The 22,567-nt window shown below is 47.7% G+C and overlaps 1 protein-coding gene across 3 annotated transcripts in view; it reads right to left on the minus strand.

Annotated features, from left to right (window-relative positions):
* Positions 1-22,567, minus strand: part of LOC149865715 (uncharacterized) — a 97,773-nt gene that overhangs the window by 54,006 nt on the left and 21,200 nt on the right. For all 3 annotated transcript variants that reach the window (XM_090042282.1, XM_090042283.1, XM_090042281.1), the window contains exon 8: positions 11,619-11,707. In XM_090042282.1, the coding sequence (XP_089898408.1) occupies positions 11,619-11,707 (89 nt within the window). The remainder of the gene's footprint in view (positions 1-11,618; positions 11,708-22,567) is intronic.

The following is a 22,567-nucleotide window of genomic DNA, read 5'->3' on the forward strand; positions in this document are numbered from 1 at the left end:
GGTACTGGCTGCAGCAGCTGGCTTCCTAGTTAGCCTCTTAACTGTTTTGCTAGTCTCTATCTAATTTCTCTACCTAGTCTCTTCTATCTAGTAAACAAATAGAAGATATAGTAAGCACATAGAAGAAGATATAGAAAGCAGATAGAAGAATATAGCAAGCAGACAGAACAGGGGCGGGCAAAATACACGGGCCAGATCTGACCTGCCAGAAAATTCTATCAGGCCTGCCGAGCCCCTAAAAAATTTAGTAAATTCATATTTATTTGTTTCTGGATGCCTGTCAAAGATGACAGGAGCCAGGGGCAGTAGGACCCAAGGGGAGCCAGCTGGACCGAGCAGCCCAGCCCCACTACACTCCCAGCCATTTCCCTGCCTTCCTGCCCCTGCACCATGTGGCCCTGGGCTGCATCACTGGACTGGGGAGTATGAGCCGTGGCAGGATCAAGACCAGGAGCAGGAGGGGTGTGCATGGAGGCAGGGACAGAGAGTATGTGCATGTGTGTAGACAGAGGTAAAGGGTGTGTGTGTGTGTGTTCATAGGGTGAGTCCCACATGCACACTGCATCATACACATGTGCCCACACCCCCCCTCACACATGCAGATCCCCACACCCCTTCACACACCCCAGACGCTGTCCTTCCCACAAAGCCCGCAACAAACCCAATACCCACCCACACCCCACATCCCCATACCTATCCATCCCCACAGACACACCCATGCCCTCTCTCACACCCCACATACCCTCCCACCACAAACCTATAACCATCCCCCATAACATACAAAAGTAAGATTTCATTTTAAGCTATTGTGCAATCATCTCTGCATACACTACACAAACACATGTAAATCAGGACAAATTTTTTTTTAAAATCAAATTAAAGAATGTTGTAGATGTTTTCTTTTAGAATATAAATTGGTATTTTTCTGGTTCTGAGACAGCAAAACCTCTTGCTGAAAGGAGTACTTCCAGGGGTAAGGAGAGGGACTTCTGGTGGCAAAGATCAGGGGTTGGGGGGCAGGACTTCCAGTCACAAAATGGTGACCAGGGGGTGGGACACCTGTCAAAAAGCAGAGCTACCTGAGCCCTTGACAGCTTGCCCAAACTCGGTAAGTGGCCCTCTGCCCTAAATAATTGCCTGCCCCCAAAATAGAAGGTATAATAAGCAGATAGAAAAAGATATAGTAAACACACACATATATTAAACACATACAAGATAGAAGAGTAAATGTTTTCGATCTGAGCCTTCAAGAGGCCGAGAAGATTTTCCAGCACAGCAAACATTATGAAGCATGCTGGAAAGGCAGGTGCCAGGTCTTCTGGGAGGGGAGTGAGAGGGGCTAGAGAGGGTAGGGCGAGAGCTGCAAGTTCCATCCCCCACAAACTTAGATACACCCTCTTCCCTAGCAGCCATGAGGCTTCTGCTGCTAGTGGGAGCAAGGAGCTGGAAGCAGTACCTGTCCCTGCACCTGCACCACCTCCACTAACACCTGAAATACCCACCAGCACCAGCATGACAATCTCCTCCACCCCAATTTCTGTTCCCAGCATAAGCCTCCCAGTGCCAGAGAAGCTGGATTTGGAACCAGGGGACCTCAGTGCCATAGCCAAGGACGTTCTGGGGAAGGAGGGGGATTCTGAGTTTGTGCTCCACACACTTCAAAGTTCCCCTACAGGCAGGTCTTCTTCTCTGGAAGGCATTTTGGAGGAGGTTGTGGGGGCAGGTGGCTCAGTTTCCCCTGTTGTTGTGCCTCTATCTGCTGAGGAAGGGAATAAGGCAGGATCCCCACCCTCAACCCTGAAGCAGGAGGGTAGTGTAGTGTGGGATCATTTCGAGATGGCAGATGATCCCAAGTATGCTACCTGTCAGCACTGCCAAAGGCAGATCAGCCGGGGCAAGGAGGTGAAACACTTCACCACCATGGTGATGCTGCTGCATCTCAGGAGGCAGCACCCCCTTGCCCTTGCTCCTCTTCAGCCTGGCACCAGTGGGGGTGTGCCCAAAGGGAAGCCCCCCTCTTGCTCCAAAGCCCCCATCCCTATGAAACAGAGGCAGGCCATCCTGGACCAGTGGGGAAAAGCTACAGACAAAGTGGGGTGCATTGCAAGGGTGAGCAAGGTCACCCAAAGCACTGGGGAGATGCTTGCTCTAGTTGGCCAGCCCTTCTCCTTAGTTGAGCGGCCAGGGTTCAGGCAGCTCGAGGTGGAGATCATGCCTACCTCTCCCTCACAGGGCACTGGTGCAATCAGTCAGGCCATTGGTAGGTTCTCCTTCAAGCAGAGGTGATGGATACATGGCAAGGGAGTTCATGGTGGCCATTAACCACATGGTACAGGAGTGACTCATTGGGCAGGGCAAGCTCACCCATGGATTTGTGATCACCAACAATGGGGCCAATATGGTCACAGCGATCTGTGATGCCAACATTGTTGGCATCCACTGTGTGGCAACAAGTTCCACCTCACAGTCAGGGATACCTTGCAGGGGGACAGGGATGCCAGTGATGGCACCATCACTACCACTACCAGCCAGCTCATTTCAAGATGCAGGAAGCTGATGGACTAGTTCCACCAGAGCGCCAAAGGGACCAAGATGCTGCAGGACAAACAGGCGGAGCTGAGCATCCCACAGCACTAAATCATGCAGGATGTGGAGACTCGGTGGAACTCCACATACTTGATGCTCGAAAGGCTGGTCAAGCAACGGAAGGCCATCCATGAGATGACCTTGCTCAGGGAGACTGGGATCAGCAGGCCCCTTAACAAAACAAAGTGGGATACTATCTCCCAAATTTGGTGGTCCTCAAGTCATTCCTCGAGGCCACCGAGACCCTCAGCGCTAGCAATGCCCTCCTTAGTCAGGTGATTACTGTAGTGAGGAGCTTGAGAACCAAAGAAGTTCCAGGGGATCAATGTCCCTGGCTGAGGCAAGCCACTGTCACCAGAGGTGCAGGTGCTGGTGAAGCGGCTAAAGAAGGGCATAAAAAAAATGGCTGGATCGATTGTGATCCAGTATGGTCTAAGCGCTGGCAGCCACATATACCTGAGGGTGAAGGGGAGTGTGTGCGCCAGCAAAACCCTTGATCACTGGATAGAGGTGCTGGTGAACAGAGTTAGGGAGGCAGAAGGGCAGAGGCAGGGGGACATGGAAGAGGGGGATCCACTTCACAGCACTCCCAGCACCAGCAAGTCTCCTCCATGACAGCTGCTGCCAATGTGAGTCAAGGGTATGGCTTCAATAGTGGGGTCCAGAGGCACCAGAACCCAGCCTCAGGCAGGTAGTGCATAGGCTTCAGTGGCTACCTATCTTGCCGAGGACATGGAGCCACTGCAATGCAACTCCCTGACCTACTGGGCAAGCCACAGGCCATAGTTGTCTGGGAACACCTGCCCTGTCTACTGACCAGTGTTCCAAGCAAGAAGGTGTTCAGCATTGCTAGGGATGTTGCGATACGCAACCGCATCTGCTTGGATCCTGGTTTGGTGAAGCAGCTGGTGCTCTTCAAAGTGAACCTCCTGCTGCTGGGGTTCCCCAAGATCCACTGTAGATGGAGTGCCACCCTCCTCACTCTGTCTGCACCTGTTTCCCCTTTTAAATTTTTAAAAAAAAACCATTTAATGTCCCGCTCTCAGAGCTGGAGGCGGCACTCACTATATCACCATCCAGCAAGGGAAGAACATCTCCCTGCTGAGCTCCCTTGCCAGGTTGAACTTGAAGGTGTGGGCTGGAGTTAGGGGGAAGGAGGAGACCCCAGGTCCTGGGCATAACCTAAAACTGCACCTTGCCAGGGCCAGGAGGCCTGGTGGGACTGCTGGTGGTGCAGCAGCCCCCACGAAATGCCAGGACTGCAAGCCTCCCTGGTGAAAGGTGGGTAGGAGGCACCTTACAACCTCCAGCCACCACTCACACCACATCACACGCACCAGTCCTGGCTAGGAAAAGCCTAGACCTGTAAGATCTTTGAGAGGCCTGAGGCTTGTTGGTTGCAGTGGAGCTGTGAAGCTTCAGGTAAGCTTAGCTGCCTGGGATGCCATCTGCGAGGCATGGACCACAGGGTTATGAGAGGTATGGAGCTGCAGAATGGACATATGTCACCCCTAGACATCAGGGACCTAAATGGGCAGCCTCCTGCCTGGGAAACATCTGAATTGGTTTTCCATCAAGGCAGGCAGGTGAAAGATGGGTGGGCAGTTGGCCCAGAAACAGGTGGGTGGGCCAAGATCTCATCCACACTGGGAAGGCCCCCTGCTCTTCCTGGATGCCAGCCTCTGGCTTCTTCACTATTCATTACATCCAGGAAGAGTGCACACACACCAACTAGATGCTTCCCCAGCCTGACAAAGGGTTTTTAAACCCAAAAGCTTGCTAAGTTCTTTTTCTTCAACTATTCAGTTGTTCTAATAAAAGATATCAGAGGTACCCTCAACTGGTCCATGCTGGGGCCAGGACCCAAAGAGGGATCAAAGGGTCAGGGACCCACCATGAGGGATGCCCAGAACAAGAGGCTCTGGATTCCAACCGGCCTGAAGGCAGGGCCAGGGCCTAAGGGGGAGCCAAAGAGAGGGGATCACAGCTGGAAGGGGTGAAGGATGCAATGTGTGAGGCATGGGCCTCAGTGCTAGGGGAGGTACAGAGCTGCAGAATAGATGTCACCTCAAGACACCTATATGGGCAGCCTCCCACCTGGGAAACATCTGAATCAGTTTTCCATCAAGACGTGGCCTCTGTGGTCCTTTCATAAGTCCTTGTGGACAATCTACTCCCAGATGGCTTAGCAGTTGTCATCAAGAAGCAGCTCCACGGTTGACAGCCTGACTCTGGGTCTGAGTGCCTTCTGTATCTTCCTGTGGTTTGACATAGTCATTGAGCCTTCCTTCTATAGCCAATACTCACTCTGGAACTTGTCCCGGACCTTGTAGAATCAGGGTGTTCCATGGTCCACAATCTCCCACTGGTTGGTGCATATACCTTCCATAATCTCAGGAGATGTCCTGCAAAATACCTGACAAGCCAGGCTGTTTTGATCTCTGTGCCAGTCACCAACTTGCAGATCTGGCTCGTGTACGTTGCTTGCAGGAAGGATGTCTGGCATTTCCTGCCCCCAGTCTGTTTCATCTTGTAAAGGGTGTTCCTTGCCACCTTCTCCCCTCTGGATCCCCAGAAAAAAACCACACATGGCTCTCTGGATTCTGTGGGCACCATGTTTGGGTGGGAGGATGACTAGTGCAGTGTACAGAACCATCGGTAGCAACACTGACTTCATGCGCGCCACACGCCCCTGCCCATGGAGAGGTAATGCGCGTGCCACAGACCCAACCTCTGCTTAGCTTTGGCCTCCTTCTTTTCCCAGGCTTTCCTTCCACTCAACTCGGGGTCAAACTCCATCCTGAGAATCTTGACCCCCTCGTAAAGAACTGAGACCCCCAGGGACTGCAGGTCCCAGAGCCCACCCAAAGCCAGACATATGTTGCTGCTCACATTGAACTTGGGCCTTGCTGCTGCTTCGTAGACCTGTGTGCACCACAGGGGTTTTTCTACAGAACACTTATTATGGCACAGAATGTTCATGTCATCCATGTAGGCCAGGACCCTGGTTTCTTCCATGCTTCAGCTCAGGATCTGAACTCTACTCATCACGAGGTCCTACCTGATGTGCTCCCCCCAGTTCAACCTGGTGCAAAGAGGCTGGCTGGGGCATGAGGGTGCTTCAGTGTGGGGCTAGCCAACAGGCAGCCCCCACACTGAACCACCCTCATGCCCCAGCCAGCCAGGGCAGCATCTCTATGTGTGCTACTGTGAAGCTTTTTACTCTGTAGCAAGATAGTACTTGTATTTAGAAGTACTATCCTGCTGTGGAGTAAATTAGTTTACTCCAGCCTAATACAGGTGCATATGTAGATGCCAAGATGTTTATTAGGCAGCTAATTAGTCTACTGTGCAGTAAATATCTTGTGTAGCTGCGCTCCCTCTCTGTGGGGCTTATCTGCATACTGCCATTGGCATGCAAGGTTAGGTTATCAGGACTGTGTCTCTTATCTGCATATTCACCTATTGGCATGTATAGATGAGGGGCTGAAAATCTCTTCTGTGCTTGTTTTCACTGCAATAACATGTTTTAATTGCTTTTAACATTTTGAATATAAGAGTCCAGGGAAATTAGGTTTGGGTAAACTGGCCCTGCCTTCTAAAACTATGAAGTTACTAAGGGGGTTGATACTGTAAGAGAAAATTGAGTAAATAATGCTGATAGGTCAATGCTGTCACCATGACTGTGTGAGTCTAAGGTGAAGGGACCCCCAGCTCAGGAACCACAAGGGGAAGAGGAAAGGCTCTAGACTGAAGCTTTGGGGCATTTGAGATACCACAGTTGTTTTACTTACCTGGTAGGAAAGATACCCTTCCTCTTGGCCTTGAATGACTCAAATATAGTTAGAGAGTGAAGGCCTATCTGTTGCACTGCAGGTAGGCTCGCCTCCAGATGCAAGGATCTTGGCTACACAATTTATAGCAATGGGGGATTGCTTTTAGGCCTTCCCCCAAGTTGCTCCTTTTGGCTAGGGACAAGCAAGATTAGGGGACATCTGAACTCCAAGGTGTCTGGGCTTGGGGCTTACACACAGGATACCTGCCACAGATTTAGGAGCATCTAAAGTGCCAAATTGATGAGTCTGGGTGGAAGAATACTTGCTGGTGGTAGTACCACACAGATTTGAATGACTGAGCTCTGCTCTGTCAATTTTTGGAACTTAATTCAGAAGTGGTTTGGCCCCAGGACAAAATTTCAAAAACCAAGGTGTTTTTCCCAGGGTGAGGCTGTCCCTTGCACTCCAGGCAGGCTGACCCCTGCAAGTTTCTCCAAATGCAGGAAACTCGATTGTACAATTTTGTGGCAATGGGGGACTGCTTCCCTGCTTTCCCCCTGGTCTGCTCCCAGCCTTTTGGCTAGGAGCAAGCAAGACCAGAGGGCATCCAAAATCCAGCATCTCTGGACCCTGAGCTTGCATGTAGGATGTTTGTCACAGACTTAGGGAGTACCTGAAGCCCCAAAATGATAGGTCAGGGAAGGTGGATACTTGCCAAGTAGTAGAGCCACTCAGACTTGCACAATTAAGCTCTGCTCAGTTGAAATTTGGAACCTGACTACTGGCCTCTGCCCAATAGAAATTGAAATTGATTTGGCCCTTGAAACATTTTTTTAACAGGGCATGGTATTCAACCAAAGGGGAAATGAGCGCTGGTGACAAACAAATCCTAGTCTGAGCCCGTTACATACTAGGTCCTAATGAGCTGAAATCCATAAGGTACTAGCAAGTTAGGTAGGAGCTTGTACTTACCAGACCCTGAAAGAGGAGAGCCTGCATCTAAGAAAGGTGGGTTGCCTCTGCAACCAGAGGACAAGCCGTGCCCCCCCACCAGTGGTAGGCAGTGATAAGGAGCAGCAGCAATGCTGGCCCTCCCTCTGACAGCAGTGAAGAGCAGTGCCCCACCGGTGGTGGTGAGAAGCAGTGCCCCAGCAGCAATGAGTTGTGGTGCACCCCCAGCAATGGTGAGCAGCAACAAGGAGCAGTGACCCCACCTCCAGCATCAGTGGGCAGTGATGAGGAGCAGTGCCCCACAACAGTGGTGAGTAGCAATGGGGAACAGCATCCCCCAGCAGTGGCAAGGAATAGAGCAGTGCCCCAGCAGTGCTGAGACAAGGGAAACCTTGGACTAAGAGCTGCACTAGCTCTACTGAATACTTTGTCCACCTTGTGTGGGACTAAGTGAGAATTATGAACCTCCTGACTATGCTAAACTGTTAGTCATAGGTTGAGAAGGGCTTCTTGGCAACCATCGACCCTCTGGAACATAGTGTATGTGCAAGAGTTCTATGTGACCCTCACACCAAAACCTTCAGCACGTACACACAGGCAAGAGAATGAAGGAGTGAGCGCTGCCCTAGACCTACCATCCCTCCTCTAGATTATCAAGACATAGTCCAAAGGCCAGACCCAGTCCAGATGTTCAGTGCCTTGATAGTTGTAGCCTCTTCCAAAGAGCAACAGAACAGACCTGTGACAGCACGTTCCTGTCAGGATGATGTCTGTTAGTCTTTCTCCAACCAAGGAGTACCCACAAGGCAGTGGGAGCTAGGGTTTGGAGGCACCCTATACTCACCTTACTCTGAAGGTTGCAACATAGTGGTATTTTATAGGAGCAACCCCGCCATGACTAGCCCCACCACGTTACCATCAAGCCTTCCAGTCTGATGCAGTCTACAGTCATACCAATTGATTATTAAGGGGTTATTAAACCTGTTTGTCAGCCTACCTCCCTATCCTGCATTAATAAACCCTGTTATAGTTTGATACTGCTTGCAATGTGAAGTTTGTTCACATTGGAATAACCAGGAAGAAATTATTTTCCCAGGCTTCTGGGTGAAGGCTTGAGCCAAGATAATTTGTATAAAACCCCTAAAGTGAACTCATCCTTTGTTGCTGCCATCTGATGCCTGGCAGAAGGGTTACAATAGTATTAACAAAATGGGGTTTTCTGTTTTTGAACTAGGACACTTCAGTAACTCTTTCTTCATCTTTACTCAGTTTGAAAAAGTTTACTTATTTATAGAAATACCCTCTAGAAACCAAGGCTACCAGAGTCCTTTGCAATATAGGCACTGTCTCTCATCTTTCTCAGTACCATCTCTTTCATCGTTCTCAGTACCTGTACATCTGTAAGAGGGTGACACAGAAGCTAGGTCTATCATATACCAGGGCAGTGTAATGAAAGGGCTCTGGTCCCTATGCACTAAGTGTGGGGCCCAGAGGGTACAGAGTGGATGAAAGACTCTGAACCAGAGTCTTTTAATAAAAAACTAAGAGATGACTTATTAGCATAAATCTGAATTTTAACTTGGGTGCCTTCTTTGTAGTTAGTCATTATACTGAAAAAAATTGTAAAGTAAACAATCTGTGCTAAAAGTAACCAAAAATATTTTGTGATAAAAGTCATAGCCTACTGTATTTAACAATACATTGCATTCTTAGGTTGCAGACCATAGTTTGATCCCAGATTTCACAAAAACTGACCAGCAGAGTCTCAGAGCACCCTGAGCTCTGGTAAGGAAGGTTTCATGTTTCTCCACAGAGAACCTTCTGGTTATAGAGGCTTCATCCACTCAAACATGGTAAGGGGGAGGGGAAAAAAAAAAAAATCAATGAATAACTGGCAACAAGTAATTATCTATAATAATAGTAGGATTATTTTGTCTGTCCAGAGCACTCTGATTGGTTGTCTCAGCATCCAATCACAATGCTTATTGAAACAACCAATCAGAGTCGTCTGGATAGACGGAATAAGCATGTTATTATTATAGATCCTGAGGCATTTCAAACAGATACACAGGCAAGTCGGAACTAGAATGAAGCGTGCCCCCACTGCAGAGTGGGCAGGCTCCACTGAAGAAAAAAACAAAACAAAACAGCGAGGGGCTCCAATCCTTCCCACCCCTGAGCCAGCCAAGAGCCACAGCCAGGGGGCAAGCTGCCAGCGGGCCTGGAGCTGCACAGGGCCCTGGTGCTATCCTCTGCAGTGGCGACAACCCCGGGACTGCATGCCAGCAGGTGGGTCCTGCAGAAGGGGTGCCACTGCCATGGAGGGAAGCACCATGGTTCCCCACTGCTCAGGGGCTGCATGACCCACCAGCAGCTCACTCCCTGGCCATGGGAGATGCAAGCAGGCTTCAGGAAAAAATAAAAGATCAGGCCCCTCAACACTTTTTTTTTCCCCTCAGCAGAGCCTACCCATGCAAGCTACCACCGGGTTGCATAACCCCTGAGCTGTGGCGTGGCCAGTGCTTCCCTCTGCAGCGGTGGTGCCCCCTGAGGCTGCCCAGGCAGGGTGCTAGCTGCACAGGTACAGCCCCAGCTCGCAGGCAGCACCCACCAGATCCAGCGGTGCACAGGGCACTGGAAGCCAGGGTGTGCTCAGGGAAGCTCAGCCTTGGCGGCCTTCCAGCATCCTGTGCACTGTCCCCACCAGTACCAGACCACAGTAAATGATAGATTCTTGGCAGCCAATCACAATGATTACTGCCAGACAGAATAAGCTGTCATAATAGAAAAATTTAGAATTTTGGAATAAGATTTCTAGAAAAAAAGATGTCTAAAAGACTACAAAGTCCATCTACCAAATGTGAATATGATAGAATCCCAAGCCTGTGTTTACACACAGACAGCTTTATGTAGTCTTTTCAAGGGTGAGAAGTTTTGATTCCGTTATAGTATTCAGTCAAGGAATAACTAAAAATCCTGTATTTAAAGAAATACCTTTGCAATAAAAAAAAAATCTAAAATGTTTCGTGGGTTTCAGCTAGTAATGTTATATTACAACAACAATTAATTAAATATAGTGATTTCTGTTGCAGTTGGGTTTTACTGCTTTAACTTTTACTGTTTTAGAAATATACTGCTTTATCAGTATAGTTATCTCCCACAGTATGGGTGCAGGAAGGGAAATAAGCTACAGTGGTACAAGGTAACTTTGTAATGGTGTAATTGCATCCACATCAGGTACTATGCTGGTATAAATAAATGGATAAAAAACAGCATCTCTCATGGGGAGTTTTGCTCAAACAAAACTGAGTGTAGACCAGGCCTTCAACAATCAGACCAACTCACAAAAGGAAAATTTTCCATTATGACTGACTGCATATTATATAGTTTAACAATCATACACAGATGTTCAAGCAGCAAATAAATGCTCCTTTGCCCTAGTCATAGCAGCTGTTAAGTCTCTGCAAGCAGATTTATTTTGAGTACTGGCCACCCGACTTGACCTGTTGTCACTTAATGACTGACATGAGCTTGTTCTGATGTGAGGAAATTTCATGCTCTCTTGCACAGAAAATTGAAAGTTTGAACCATCCACTTCTGTGGATACCAAACAGTATCTGAAGGGGAAAACTTTTCATGGCTTAGGGTGAAGGAGTTAATGGCAGCATTACCTTTTATAGCAATGCGCTTTCACTAATGTCAATGTTACCTGTAACTAAGCGTAGAATCACAGAAAAAATCAGGGTTTGATTTAGGGACCTCAGGAGGTCATCTAGTCCAACCCCCTGCTCAAAGCAGGACCAGCCCCAACTAGATCATTCCAGACAGGGCTTTGTCAAGCCAGGTCTTAAAAACCTACAAGAATTGAGATTTTGCCACCTCTCTAGGTAACCTGTTCCAGTGCTTCACCACCCTCCTAGTGAGAAATTTTTTTTTTAATATCCAACTTAAGTCTCCCTTGCTGCAACTTGAGTTCATTGCTCCTTGTTGTGTCATCTGTCACCACTGAGAACAATCTAGCTCCATCCTCTTTAGAACTACCCTTCAGGTAGTTAAAGACTGCTGTCAAATCCCCTGTAATGATATGTACCGGATTATAAATCATTATAAATAATAAATTGGTAATAGTATTACATATTTTTGGACAAGCTAAAGAACAGTTCTTAGAAGATGTTTCTAGACACAGCTATTCTATCATATAGGCTTCACTAGAAGCAAATGCTTACAAGGTGGTTAATTTAAAGTACACAAGACACAATAAGTCATTGCACAGAAACAATTAAAAAAAGCTTTCAGAGTTCTTACAATAGGATGTTAACCGTGAGCTTGTTAAACTTCCAGGCAACAAGTTGACTTCCATCACTGTATGGGAAACAGTTAGGGACCACAGAAATCTGAAAAAATGAATGGAGGAACTCAATAACAAAGGATCAAGTCACTTGAATTTTCTCTTAAGAATTACTGTTATTACATTGGTTCAATTCCTTCCTGTTCTTCCCAAAAAACTGTCCCCAAACCAAACAATGCATTTAAAATGGAAGAAGAAAAGCTAACTCAGCTATTCTGAATCCAACTCAAAAACAGCAAAGTTGTCTTGCAAGACACTGATAATTATTCTCATTATTTATATTAGTATTTATTTTGATTTAATTCACATGCAGAATTTTATTTATAAGTTTCTTGCAGAAGTTAGTAGGAATTAGCTTACCATGCACTCTAGGTACCTGTCATGCTTTGTAATTTGATATTTATATTTTCAGTTGTTTTCTAACTAACAAAGGATAGTTCTACAATGTATATTTTTAAAAGAAATTTGCGTGTACTTCAAATTCACTTTACTGGAGACAAACTGAGTTATCAATGACATGAATAGCAATGTCCCAGTTTAATAGGGAAAATGATAGTTAAATAAAATGAGAAAGGCAATTATGTGTTAGTCTGATGTCAGACAGAAGGCAGGGTAGATTTGCACCTTACAGACTAACTAAATCAGAGACGTGCGTGCAGGGTGCAGCAGTTTCAGGGTGGGGTAGGAAAAAATTACACTCACACAGGTGCACTTTGCAGCGGTGGTGGGAACTGTGCTAATGCAGGTGCATGTTACAGTGCACATTACACTGAGGGGGCACCTGATGCAGTGATAGAAGGAGGGAGCACTCGCATGTCCCTGTCCCCTCACCTCTCACCTCCCCTCAGTGGTGGAGTTTCTGGGGATGTGACCTGCAGCAGCTTAGAAGTTGGACAGCCCTGCTGTAAGAGAAAAATTGGGAAAAGGTTGCTGAAGGGTGAGCACTCACCATGACTTGTGTAGCAGTCTAAGTTGGAGGGACCTTTAGTGTAACAGAAGAGACTTGGAGAAGTTCCCTCCAGGATCTACTAAGCTTCATGTGGCAGAGTACTTGTGATGTGCAAACTCCTGTAAGGGATTCAGTTGAGGCCTGTTACCCATGTGTCTGTAAAAGAGGTGAAACGGCTGGAGTACAAACGATGGGGTCAGGGTGAGACCTGTATCTGCAGTATTCCAAAAGAGCTGAAATCCTTGAGCTTAAGGTCTAAAAGAGCTGGGTTGCATTAGCAACTGGCAGAGGGTCAGCACCCCTTGGCGGCAGTGTGGAGCAGTCACCCCCAGTGATTATGAGGAGCACTGACAGCAACAGCAGAGCAGCATTCCCCCATGGCAGTGAGGCAAAGGGAATGCTTGGGCTAGTGCTACCAAGTTCACCCTGTGTGGGGCTAAGACAGAACTCTGCATTCACTGACTGTGATAAATTATTAAGTTGGCTGAGGTGAGATACTATTAACAGTTTCCCTGAGATAGTTAGTTTCTTTTATTTTCCCAGGTTCCGGGTGGATAATCAATCAAGCCGATTTGTATAAAATCCCTAAATTGAATTCACAGCACCTGATGAAGTGAGCTTGGGCTCACAAAAGCTCATGCAGTACGTCTCTGATTTAGTCTATAAGGTACTGTTAAATAAATTCACATCATAGGAGCTAGAAAAGGAAAAGACCTACTAGTATCAAGCCTCTTTTCATGCCAAAGCAGGACTGTCCCTGCAGTTTATTCAACAAATTACTTTTTAGAGGGAAATCGGGGTCAAACTGTAATATGTATACCCAACTGTAAATACGCTTTTTGCTTTACTCCATCAAGGAATTCTACCTGCTGTGCTTTCTATCCTACCTATTCATTTTAATTAATTTCATTGTTTAAAGAGATTAATTAAATATATGTTTTACCATATGGACGATAAACTCTGTTCCCCCCCCCAAACCAGATAGTTTTCCCTAAACTAGATAGAAGACAGTATACATTATGCTATTTTTATATCCCATATAAACAACATTCTTAAACTGGAATCAAGGTTGGCAAACATGAGAACTGAGAAAAACAAACTTTTTATATTTAAAAAAGACAAAACCAGGAAATTTAAAGTTATGGTTAAACTTAAAAGAAATCCAGCCATTTGAAAGTATGGACATGCACCATTAGAATAACCCAGACTCTTTAAAAAGCTGTCTTATCAATGCTTGCCTTAGATCTTGTTCCTTTCTTACTTTCTTTGAAATATGTATAGATTTTGAACAAAGGATTATTTTAAAAAAAGAAAAGGTAAAGGAACAGTGACTGTAACATCAAAATCTTTCTTAATCATTTTCTATAAAGAAGTCTGGTACTGAAGACTTCTTCAAATTAAAGAAGCCATACTTGTAAAACTTGTGGGTAGCTTATCAGAAATACGTGCTACATACCATTGTTTTTTAAGCAGTTACCTAATACAAATGTCCTATATTAGTTATGAAGTTGTATCATCACAAGCTTTTTCATGCAACTGCTATAATTTCATAATTGGTACCTAAGTGGCCTATCTGCATAAAATTATGTTTAATGACACTTGCATAATTCATGATGTGTAGACAGGTCCTGTGTGCTTGGTATTGCTGTGAACAAACAACAGAATTGGTGAATTGTTGGACTTCTATTACTCAGTGTTTATCTAGGCATGTTTTGGCTATTTTCACTATTTTTGAATGATTCACATGCACTGGAAAATTGAGAGCAGGATACTGTGCAGAACTCCTAAGCTCTATGGTTCACTGCAACTCGGGTAGCAGGAAATTCCACAGGAACTGGCTTCCCAGGGCCCAAAACAACTTCCATTAATAATTTGCTCCCTGTTCTCCAGGCTGTCCCAAACTCTGCCAGCTCTGTATTTTAAATCTTGCTCATGTCTCTTACCTTTGGCTCTATCAGACCAGCCATGTCTTGTCAGTGTGTAGAGCCATGCCATCTGGCCCACAGAGGATCCCACAGGTCCAAAAATTTGGCAACAGGGTAGCAATGACAGCAATGGCTGGATAGTATGCTAGGTCAGCTGGCTGGAGGTGGTGGGGACCTGATCCTGTAGCGCAAGGCCCAAGCAAAGGCAGAGTGGGGCCCTCATCTGGCAGTGTAGGGCTGAGGAAGATGGCTTGGGTCCCTGATCAGGGGCACAGGGCCAGGGGAGACAGTGAAGGGCCCCAATCAGATGGCACTATGCCCCAATCCAGGGGCAGAGGTTCTGATCCAGCCTTTGGACCAGCCCCCTGCACCACATATTTGCAGTAAAGGAGGCAGGCCCCTGAAATCAAGAAACACTAAGGTTTCAGGAAGCACCATAAACTCAAATCTGTCAGGTGCTGCTGCTGCTGTCTATGGCTTCCTCACTATTTTCCTGTACTTGTACTAGACTATCATCCTGAAGGCCCACACTTTTGCAACACTTCTCTTCATACTGTCAGAGTCCTTCCATAGTTCCTACAGTGATGCTATGGGGTCCTTCCAATGAAGCATCAGATCCTAGCAACTCTTGCAGGGTTCAGTGGGATTGAGTGAAACCTGCTTTTAGCCCTTTATATGTCCCTCTGAAGCAAGAATCTGGATGCAACATCAATGAGTTTTCCAGATCCTCTGTTCCTTTCCGTGGGATGTCACCAAGGGAACGTCTCTTGGTCTCAATCAATGGCTAGGGTCACAGTGTATTAGGCACTATACAAATAAATTGTAATTTCATAGATTTCATAGACATCAGGGCTGGAAGGGACCTCGAGAGATCATCGAGTCCAGCCCCCTGCCCAAAGGGCAGGAAGTCAGCTGGGGTCATAGGATTCCAGCAAGATAAGCATCCAATTTACTCTTGAAGGTGTTCAATGTAGGTGCTTGAACCACCTCTGCTGGCAGACTGTTCCAGACCTTGGGGGTTCGGACAGTAAAGAAATTCTGCCTTATGTCCAGCCTGAAACGGTCTTGCAGGAGTTTGTGACCGTTGGACCTTGTCATCCCTTGGGGCGCTCTGGTGAACAAACATTCCCCCAGATCCTGGTGGTCACCTCTGATAAACTTATAGGTGGCCATCAGATCACCCCTGAGCCTGCGCTTTTCCAGGCTAAAGAGTCTCATGTCTCTCAGCCTATCATCATAAGATCTGTTTTCCTGACCTCTGATCATGCGCGTGGCTCTCCTCTGGACTCTCTCAAGCTTCTCCACATCCTTTTTGAATTGTGGAGCCCAAAACTGGACGCAGTACTCCAGCTGCGGCCTCACCAAGGCCGAGTACAAGGGGAGAATGACGTCCCGGGATTTGCTCGAGAAGCATCTATGGATGCAAGCCAGCGTTTTGGTCGCTTTATTAGCCGCAGCATCAAATTGCAGGCTCATGTTCATCTTGTGGTCAATGATGACCCCTAAGTCTCTTTCTTCTGTAGTGCTATCCAACGTAGCACTGCCAAGCCTATAAGGATGCTATAAGGGGTGGGCTGCAGGTTTTTCCTCCCAAGTTGGAGAACCTTGCATTTTTCGGTGTTAAACACCATCAGGTTCTCGTCTGCCCATTTGCTGAGCTTGTCCAGGTCAGCCTGGATCACCCGCCTATCTTCTGGCGTGGATGCTTTGCCCCAAAGTTTGGTGTCATCGGCGAACTTGGCCAGTCCACTCCTGACTCCAATGTCCACAGCATTAATGAAGATGTTGAACAGGATGGGTCCAAGGACAGAGCCTTGAGGGACCCCACTGGTCACAGGGCACCACGATGAGTGACTGCCATCAATTACAACCCTCCGGGTCCGACCATGGAGCCAATTTCCCAGCCAGCGAATCGTGGTGGAGCCAAGGCCACAACTGGGCAGTTTGGCCAAGAGGTGATCATGGGATACCAGATCAAAAGCTTTTTTGAAGTCAAGATATATGACATCAATATCTTCTCCCTGGTCCAGGTGATAGGTCACCTGGTCATAGAAGGAAATGAGATTGGTCAAACAAGACCAACAAACCCGTGCTGGCAAACCTGTGCTGGCTATCCCTTAGGATGTTAGCCTGGGCCAGTCCATCAAGGATGGCCTCCTTAATAAACTTTTCTAAGATCTTCTCCAAGATAGAAGTCAGGCTAATGAGCCTGTAGTTAGCCGCATCCACTCTCCTCCCTTTCTTAAAGATCGGCACCACATTGGCCTTCTTCCAGTCTTCGGGCACTACACCAGAGCGCCAGGAGTTTTCAAAGATCCATGCCAGGGGCTGGGCTATGACGCTCGCCAGCTCCTTGAGTACCCTGGGGTGCAGATTGTCAGGGCCGGCTGACTTGAAGGTATCCAGCTCCTCAAGGTGTTCCTTCACGAAGTCAGCATTTATGGAGGGTAGGGGATCCCCATCACCCGGATCTCCCTGTCCCATAGCAGGCATGGGTGTCCCATGGGACTGATGAAAGACTGACGCAAAGTACCTATTTAATAGGTTGGCTTTTTCCTGGGTGTCAGTTGTCAGTTGCCCCATCTGGTTTAGCAGGGGTCCAACGTTGCCCTTGCTTTTCCTCCGGCTCCCCACATATCTGAAAAAGGACTTTTTGTTGTCCTTGATGCTTGAAGCTAGTTGGAGTTTAGTTGCAGCCTTGGCTTTCCTGGTTTGCTCCCTGCAGGACCGGACCAGCGCAGAATAATCCTCCTTGGAGGTGAATCCCGTCCTCCATCCTTTGTAGGCTTTCCTTTTTAGCCGCAGGAGGTCTGCTAGGTCCCTGGAGAGCCAGAAGGGCTGCTGTGCCTTCTTGCTGCCTTTCCTCCGTGTTGGAATAGATTTAGCTTGTGCATTGAGGATCGCTTCCTTGAGGAGCAACCACTCTTCGTGAACTCCCATCTCCCTGGGGTCATGGTCTGTAAGGACCTGACCAACAAGCCTCTTGAGCTTGTCAAAGTCGGCTTTTCTGAAGTCAAGGACTTCTGTTTTGCTGACTGACTTGCCAGCTTTACAGCGGATGGTGAAGGTGATCAGCTCGTGGTCGCTGTCACCCAGCTTCCCATCGATCACTAGGTTGCCGATTAGGTCATCCCCTGTAGCCAGTACCAGGTCAAGCAGCGCTTTGCCTCTCGTTGGCCCATAGACTTCTTGAGTCAGGTAGAGGTCATCCACGCACGAGAGAAAGCTTTGCGACTGCTCGGATTTTGCTGAGTGATCTTCCCACGAGATGTCCGGGTAATTGAAGTCACCCATGACAACCAAGGTCCTGGAGCAAGCGGCCTCAGTCAGTTCCTGGGCGAACACCTGGTCAAGCTCAGGACTTTGAGTGGGAGGTCTGTAGTAGACTCCCACCGTTGTGTCCCCTGTGCCGTATTCCCCACGAATTTTTACCCAGAGGGTCTCTAGCTGTCCATGCTGGTCGCCAACATCATCTTGCAGGGACATGTAGCTTTCCTTCACATAGAGAGCTACACTCCCACCCCTTTTGTCAACACGATCCCTCCTGTACAGGGTATAGCCCTCTATACCCGTGGTCCAGTCATGGGTGGAGTCCCACCAGGTCTCCGTTATCCCAATGACGTCATAATTCTTTGCACTGAGCAGGAGGACGAGTTCCTCCTGCTTGTTGCCCAGGCTCCTGGCATTAGTGTACAGGCAGGCAAGTGTCCCCTTGGGGGCTCTTGCCTTGCCCACAGATTGTGCCAGGGCTGGGGCAGGGGTGGGCTCCCTTAAGTGCCTTGGTCTGCTGGCTTTGCAAGGGTTGCTCAGCGGGCCAGCAGTGGCAGTAGTCCTCCCATCCCCCAGCGGGCTTAGTTTAAAGCCCGGTGGAGCAGGTCAGCCAGCCTGGCTGAGAAGAGCCTCCTCCCCAGGGGGGAGAGGTGGAGGCCATCTCTTCCCAGCAGCTCGCTGCCTCTCTCGCCAAAGAGCGGGGTGTGGTCATGGAAGCCAAAGCCTTCCCGATGACACCAGCTCCGCAGTCTTTGGTTCACTGCGTGGATCCTCCTCTCCCTCCTCAGCCCATAGCCCGAGACTGGGAGGATTGATGAAAACACCACCTGAGCTCCCAGACCCCTAAGCCCCGCTCCCAATTCCCTGTAGCGGCTCATGACCTGGCTGGGGGTGCTCCGAGCCATGTCATTGGTGCCCACGTGAATAAGGAGCATGGGATAGTGGTCTGTGGGCCGGAGGAGCTCTGGGATCCTCTCTGCAATGTCTCGGATGTGAGCCCCCGGGAAGCAGCAGACTTCCCGGGCTAAGGGGTCAGGGCGGCAGATTGACCCCTCAGTGCCCCGCAGGATGGAGTCTCCCACAACAAACACCTTTCATTTTGTCTTGGGGAGAGCGGGAGCAGTAGCTGTGGTTGAGCCTGGGTTGCCCGCAGGAGCTGGCAACTGAGCAGGCTCTGCTGGGGCTGCAAGAGGTGCGAGCCTGTTGCTAAGCTCTGGCGAGGGAGGGGCCTTGGTGCGGCGGGCCTTAGGGCCCTCGACCACCTTGGTCCATGCCCCTGACTGGGCAGAGCGGGAGGTCCCAGAGTCCTCCTTAGTCCTGGAGGGAGACGGTGCTCTACCCTGCGGCTCCCAGGGGAAAAGGGCCTGGCAGTAGGAGTCTATCTCCTGCTCACAGTCCCTGATGGCACGCTGTCTCTGGACTGTGACCTGGAGCTCCTCCAGCTGGTGTGCCAGAGACCCCAGTAGGGAGCAGACCCCGCAAGGGGAGGTGGCCATGCTCCCGGGCCCCAGAGCCTGAAAAAGAGACAGGCAGCCCCTGCAGCCAAGAGCCAGGGGCTCCGTCTGCGTGGAGCCCGGGACCATGGGCTCCGTCTGGGTGGCCATCTCTGAGGTGCCCAATGGGGGGGGCCGCAGAGCCCAAGGGGACCCTCGGGGTGTGGCGCGTGCCCATCCGTGTCATGCTTCTGGTAGGCTGGCTACGGCTGGGACTGACTACTCTGGGGGGGTCGCAGGCAGGGTCTCGTGCCCTCCCACACCCTCTCCTGCGCGAACTCCGCGCTAACTCGAGCATCTGTTTACGCAGCCTGTTCGCGTGGCTCCCTGGGGGGCTGGGCCAAGTAGGGGCCTGGGGGGGGGCTTGACCCGGCCCGGCTCCACACAGCCGCCTCCTCCCAGGGAGCAAGGAGTTAACCCCTTCCCACCACGAGCCCGCTTACCTCCGGCTGTGCTGGAGGTCGGCAGGGGGCTCTGCGGCTGCTGAGGGGGTGTCTGGGGGGGGTTCGGGGGAGTGGGGGCACAGCGGGCTTCACCCGTGCATCTCTCACCGCTCCGGAGCCTGGTCTAATCCTTTCCTCAAAGAGCTTTGATTTTGTAATTGTAGAGATACCTTACAAACTACCTTGTAGCAAAATAAATTTCTGCCATAATCATAGAAAGATACTGAAATATTGCAATATGATATGTATGAGACACACCTGAGAGAGCGATCATGAGGAAAGAGAATTAAAAAATCTAGTAAGGGAATCATTAGATCAAAATCCAAACAATAAAGGGAGAAAACTGAATAATAAAAGGAGAAATCTGACATATCTATATCTATTGGAAAAGAGAAAGTTTTGCTTTTTGGTTTCTCTTTTATTCTTAGACTACAATGTTATGTGACATATTACAAAATATTGGTTTTTAAAAGGTTTGTTCACCAAAAAGTGACTTCATGCCATTGTATTATCATAGCAGCCTCACTGCTATGGAAAACAGTTGTACTCCCTATTCAAATATGGACAGAAACAAATGTAGTTGTTTAAATTAATGTTAAATCTGCATATTATTCATTCCCTAATTTAACTCTACTGTAATTGTTCACAAAATTACTATAGTTTTTAGATACAGCAGTAACCATAGCAACTAGGCATCATAATTTAGATAGCAATCAGAATCAAGTCCACTAGTCATAAGCAAAATGAAGTATTTGTGCCTCAACATAGTTATATCCAGAAGCTGAATTCATGTACATTGAATGTGAAGTTTGTATTGTGCATACAAAAAATGTTGAAATATGACACTATAATGATTGCAAATCAGGCCTGCAAATAACTGTTAAAAGTAATAAGTAACAACAACAAAAATGTAATGCAGCATTGTTCTTAAGGACTAAAGATTGGCTGGGTAGTGTTCCTGAGCAAAGAAGTATTTCTCATCCTATTATTTGTTAAAAATATCACTTTATTTAGGACTCTGGCAGTGTAGTGGATACATAAGAAGTTCCACCTGACCACTGCTTTACTAATTCAATATTCTGCTTAAATATGAAACATGAAGCACCCAGTGCCACTCGCAAGAAATAAAAACAGCAACGGCATTCCATGAAAATCATGTCTATGAGTCCAAGGCCAGAACTGAACCCTACTGCTTTCTTCTGACTGGTAAATATGTTACCTTGTGGGGTCGTTCTAGTAAGATGTGAGGATCATTCTATGAGCAAACGTTCCATCGCTGCCCGTCTCTCTTTCAGGGCTATGCAACTCCTCCTATATCCATCTGCTACCAGGGCTATAGCTTCTTACCCTGACAGCTACTCTCCCCCAAAACTGCAGGCAGCTTCCCAACCACTCTCCAATGTCACTAGCTAGCTCTTTCCTCTTCTCCCTCTGTGTAACTCCAGGAACCACCCACATTCAGTCTACTTCTGTCCTAATGCTCTTTGCTTCCCTTCAGCTTTGCTCTTCTTCCCCCCACCACAACCCTACATCAACTTCTGCCATGACTATCCACGTAAACCCTTCTAGAATATTCTTTTTGACCACTTCCTACTTCTGTGCTGTTTCTGAATGTGCAAAACTGGGCGGCTGGTGTTTCTAGATATATAGGTGTCCTTCACCTCCAAGCCTCTCCACCAACCTGCTGCTTACGTTCCAAAATAGGGTTGCCAACTGTTCTTAAATTTATGGATGGTTAGAAAAAAAAAAAACCAGCCTACAATTACCTGTATGTGAAGTCTGTAAAAAACAATCAAACAAACAAACTGATCTGTCCATAAAAATGAAGAAGCTCTGAGCTTGTTTCAAGATCTGTGTCAAGATGAAGCTATGTTCACACATCAATACTGGACAGAGAGAGCAAGAGCAGTACCACTTGTTGTCTAAGTGGGAGCACTGCTCAGAGCCCTGCAATGTACTGTCTGCCAGTAACAGTCTTACTGACAGGCAAACTTGTTTACTACGATCGATGTTAAACCTCTGAATGTGAACCCTGCTCGTGTCACTGCTGTCCAGGTCAAGCAGAAGGGTTACATTTACATTAGGTAAAACTCACGTCAGTAAAATATATTACTGACATGAGTTCTACCTAATGTAAATGTAACCCTTCTGCTTGACCTGGACCGCAGTCCAGCAGCATATATGTCAATAAAAAGTTTGTACAGTCAGTAAAAAGTTTGCAGATTGTCAGTGAAACAAATTTTGGGAGGTTAGTAACCCTATGCTGAAAACAAACTGAGATTTGTCACTGGACCAACCTCCTAGTTCAGCATTCCTCAGTGCCAGCTGCGTCAATTCAGGCCTCTTCAGCCCTAGCAGAAGAGATTTTGCTATCCTAAGGTTTATACCATCTTTCTGTTTGTGTAAAATATTAAGGTGCCCTCCTCTGGAGAAGAGACAAGCCTGTAGTTATGAACTGCTCTGAAATCACTTTAACCCCAGACAATCAGTAAAGCATAAGAATAGCAAAAATATTTATTACACAAGGAAGAAAAATTATAACTATAACTGTATGTTGAAACAGTGAGAGAAATTAGAAAATAACCATAAAGAAAGAGAGTAGAAGTCACCCTGCTGTACTCCTGCCATTTGAGTCAAAGTTCCTTAAAGCAGCTTGCCATCCCAGTTATCCCAGCTGGGGGACTCAATGACCCAAAGCCCCTGGGTCATACACCAGTAGTTCAACCTTATTAGGTTCAAGCCACCCCTCAGAAAACACCAGCTCTTAGTTTTCACTCTTTTTTTATTTGGAAAAATAATATAGCAATTTTTCTATTGAGAGGAACT

Source organism: Crocodylus siamensis, chromosome 4 (genome assembly GCF_052110815.1).
Source record: "Crocodylus siamensis isolate JL-2025a chromosome 4, ASM5211081v1, whole genome shotgun sequence".
NCBI classification, from domain to species: domain Eukaryota; kingdom Metazoa; phylum Chordata; order Crocodylia; family Crocodylidae; genus Crocodylus; species Crocodylus siamensis.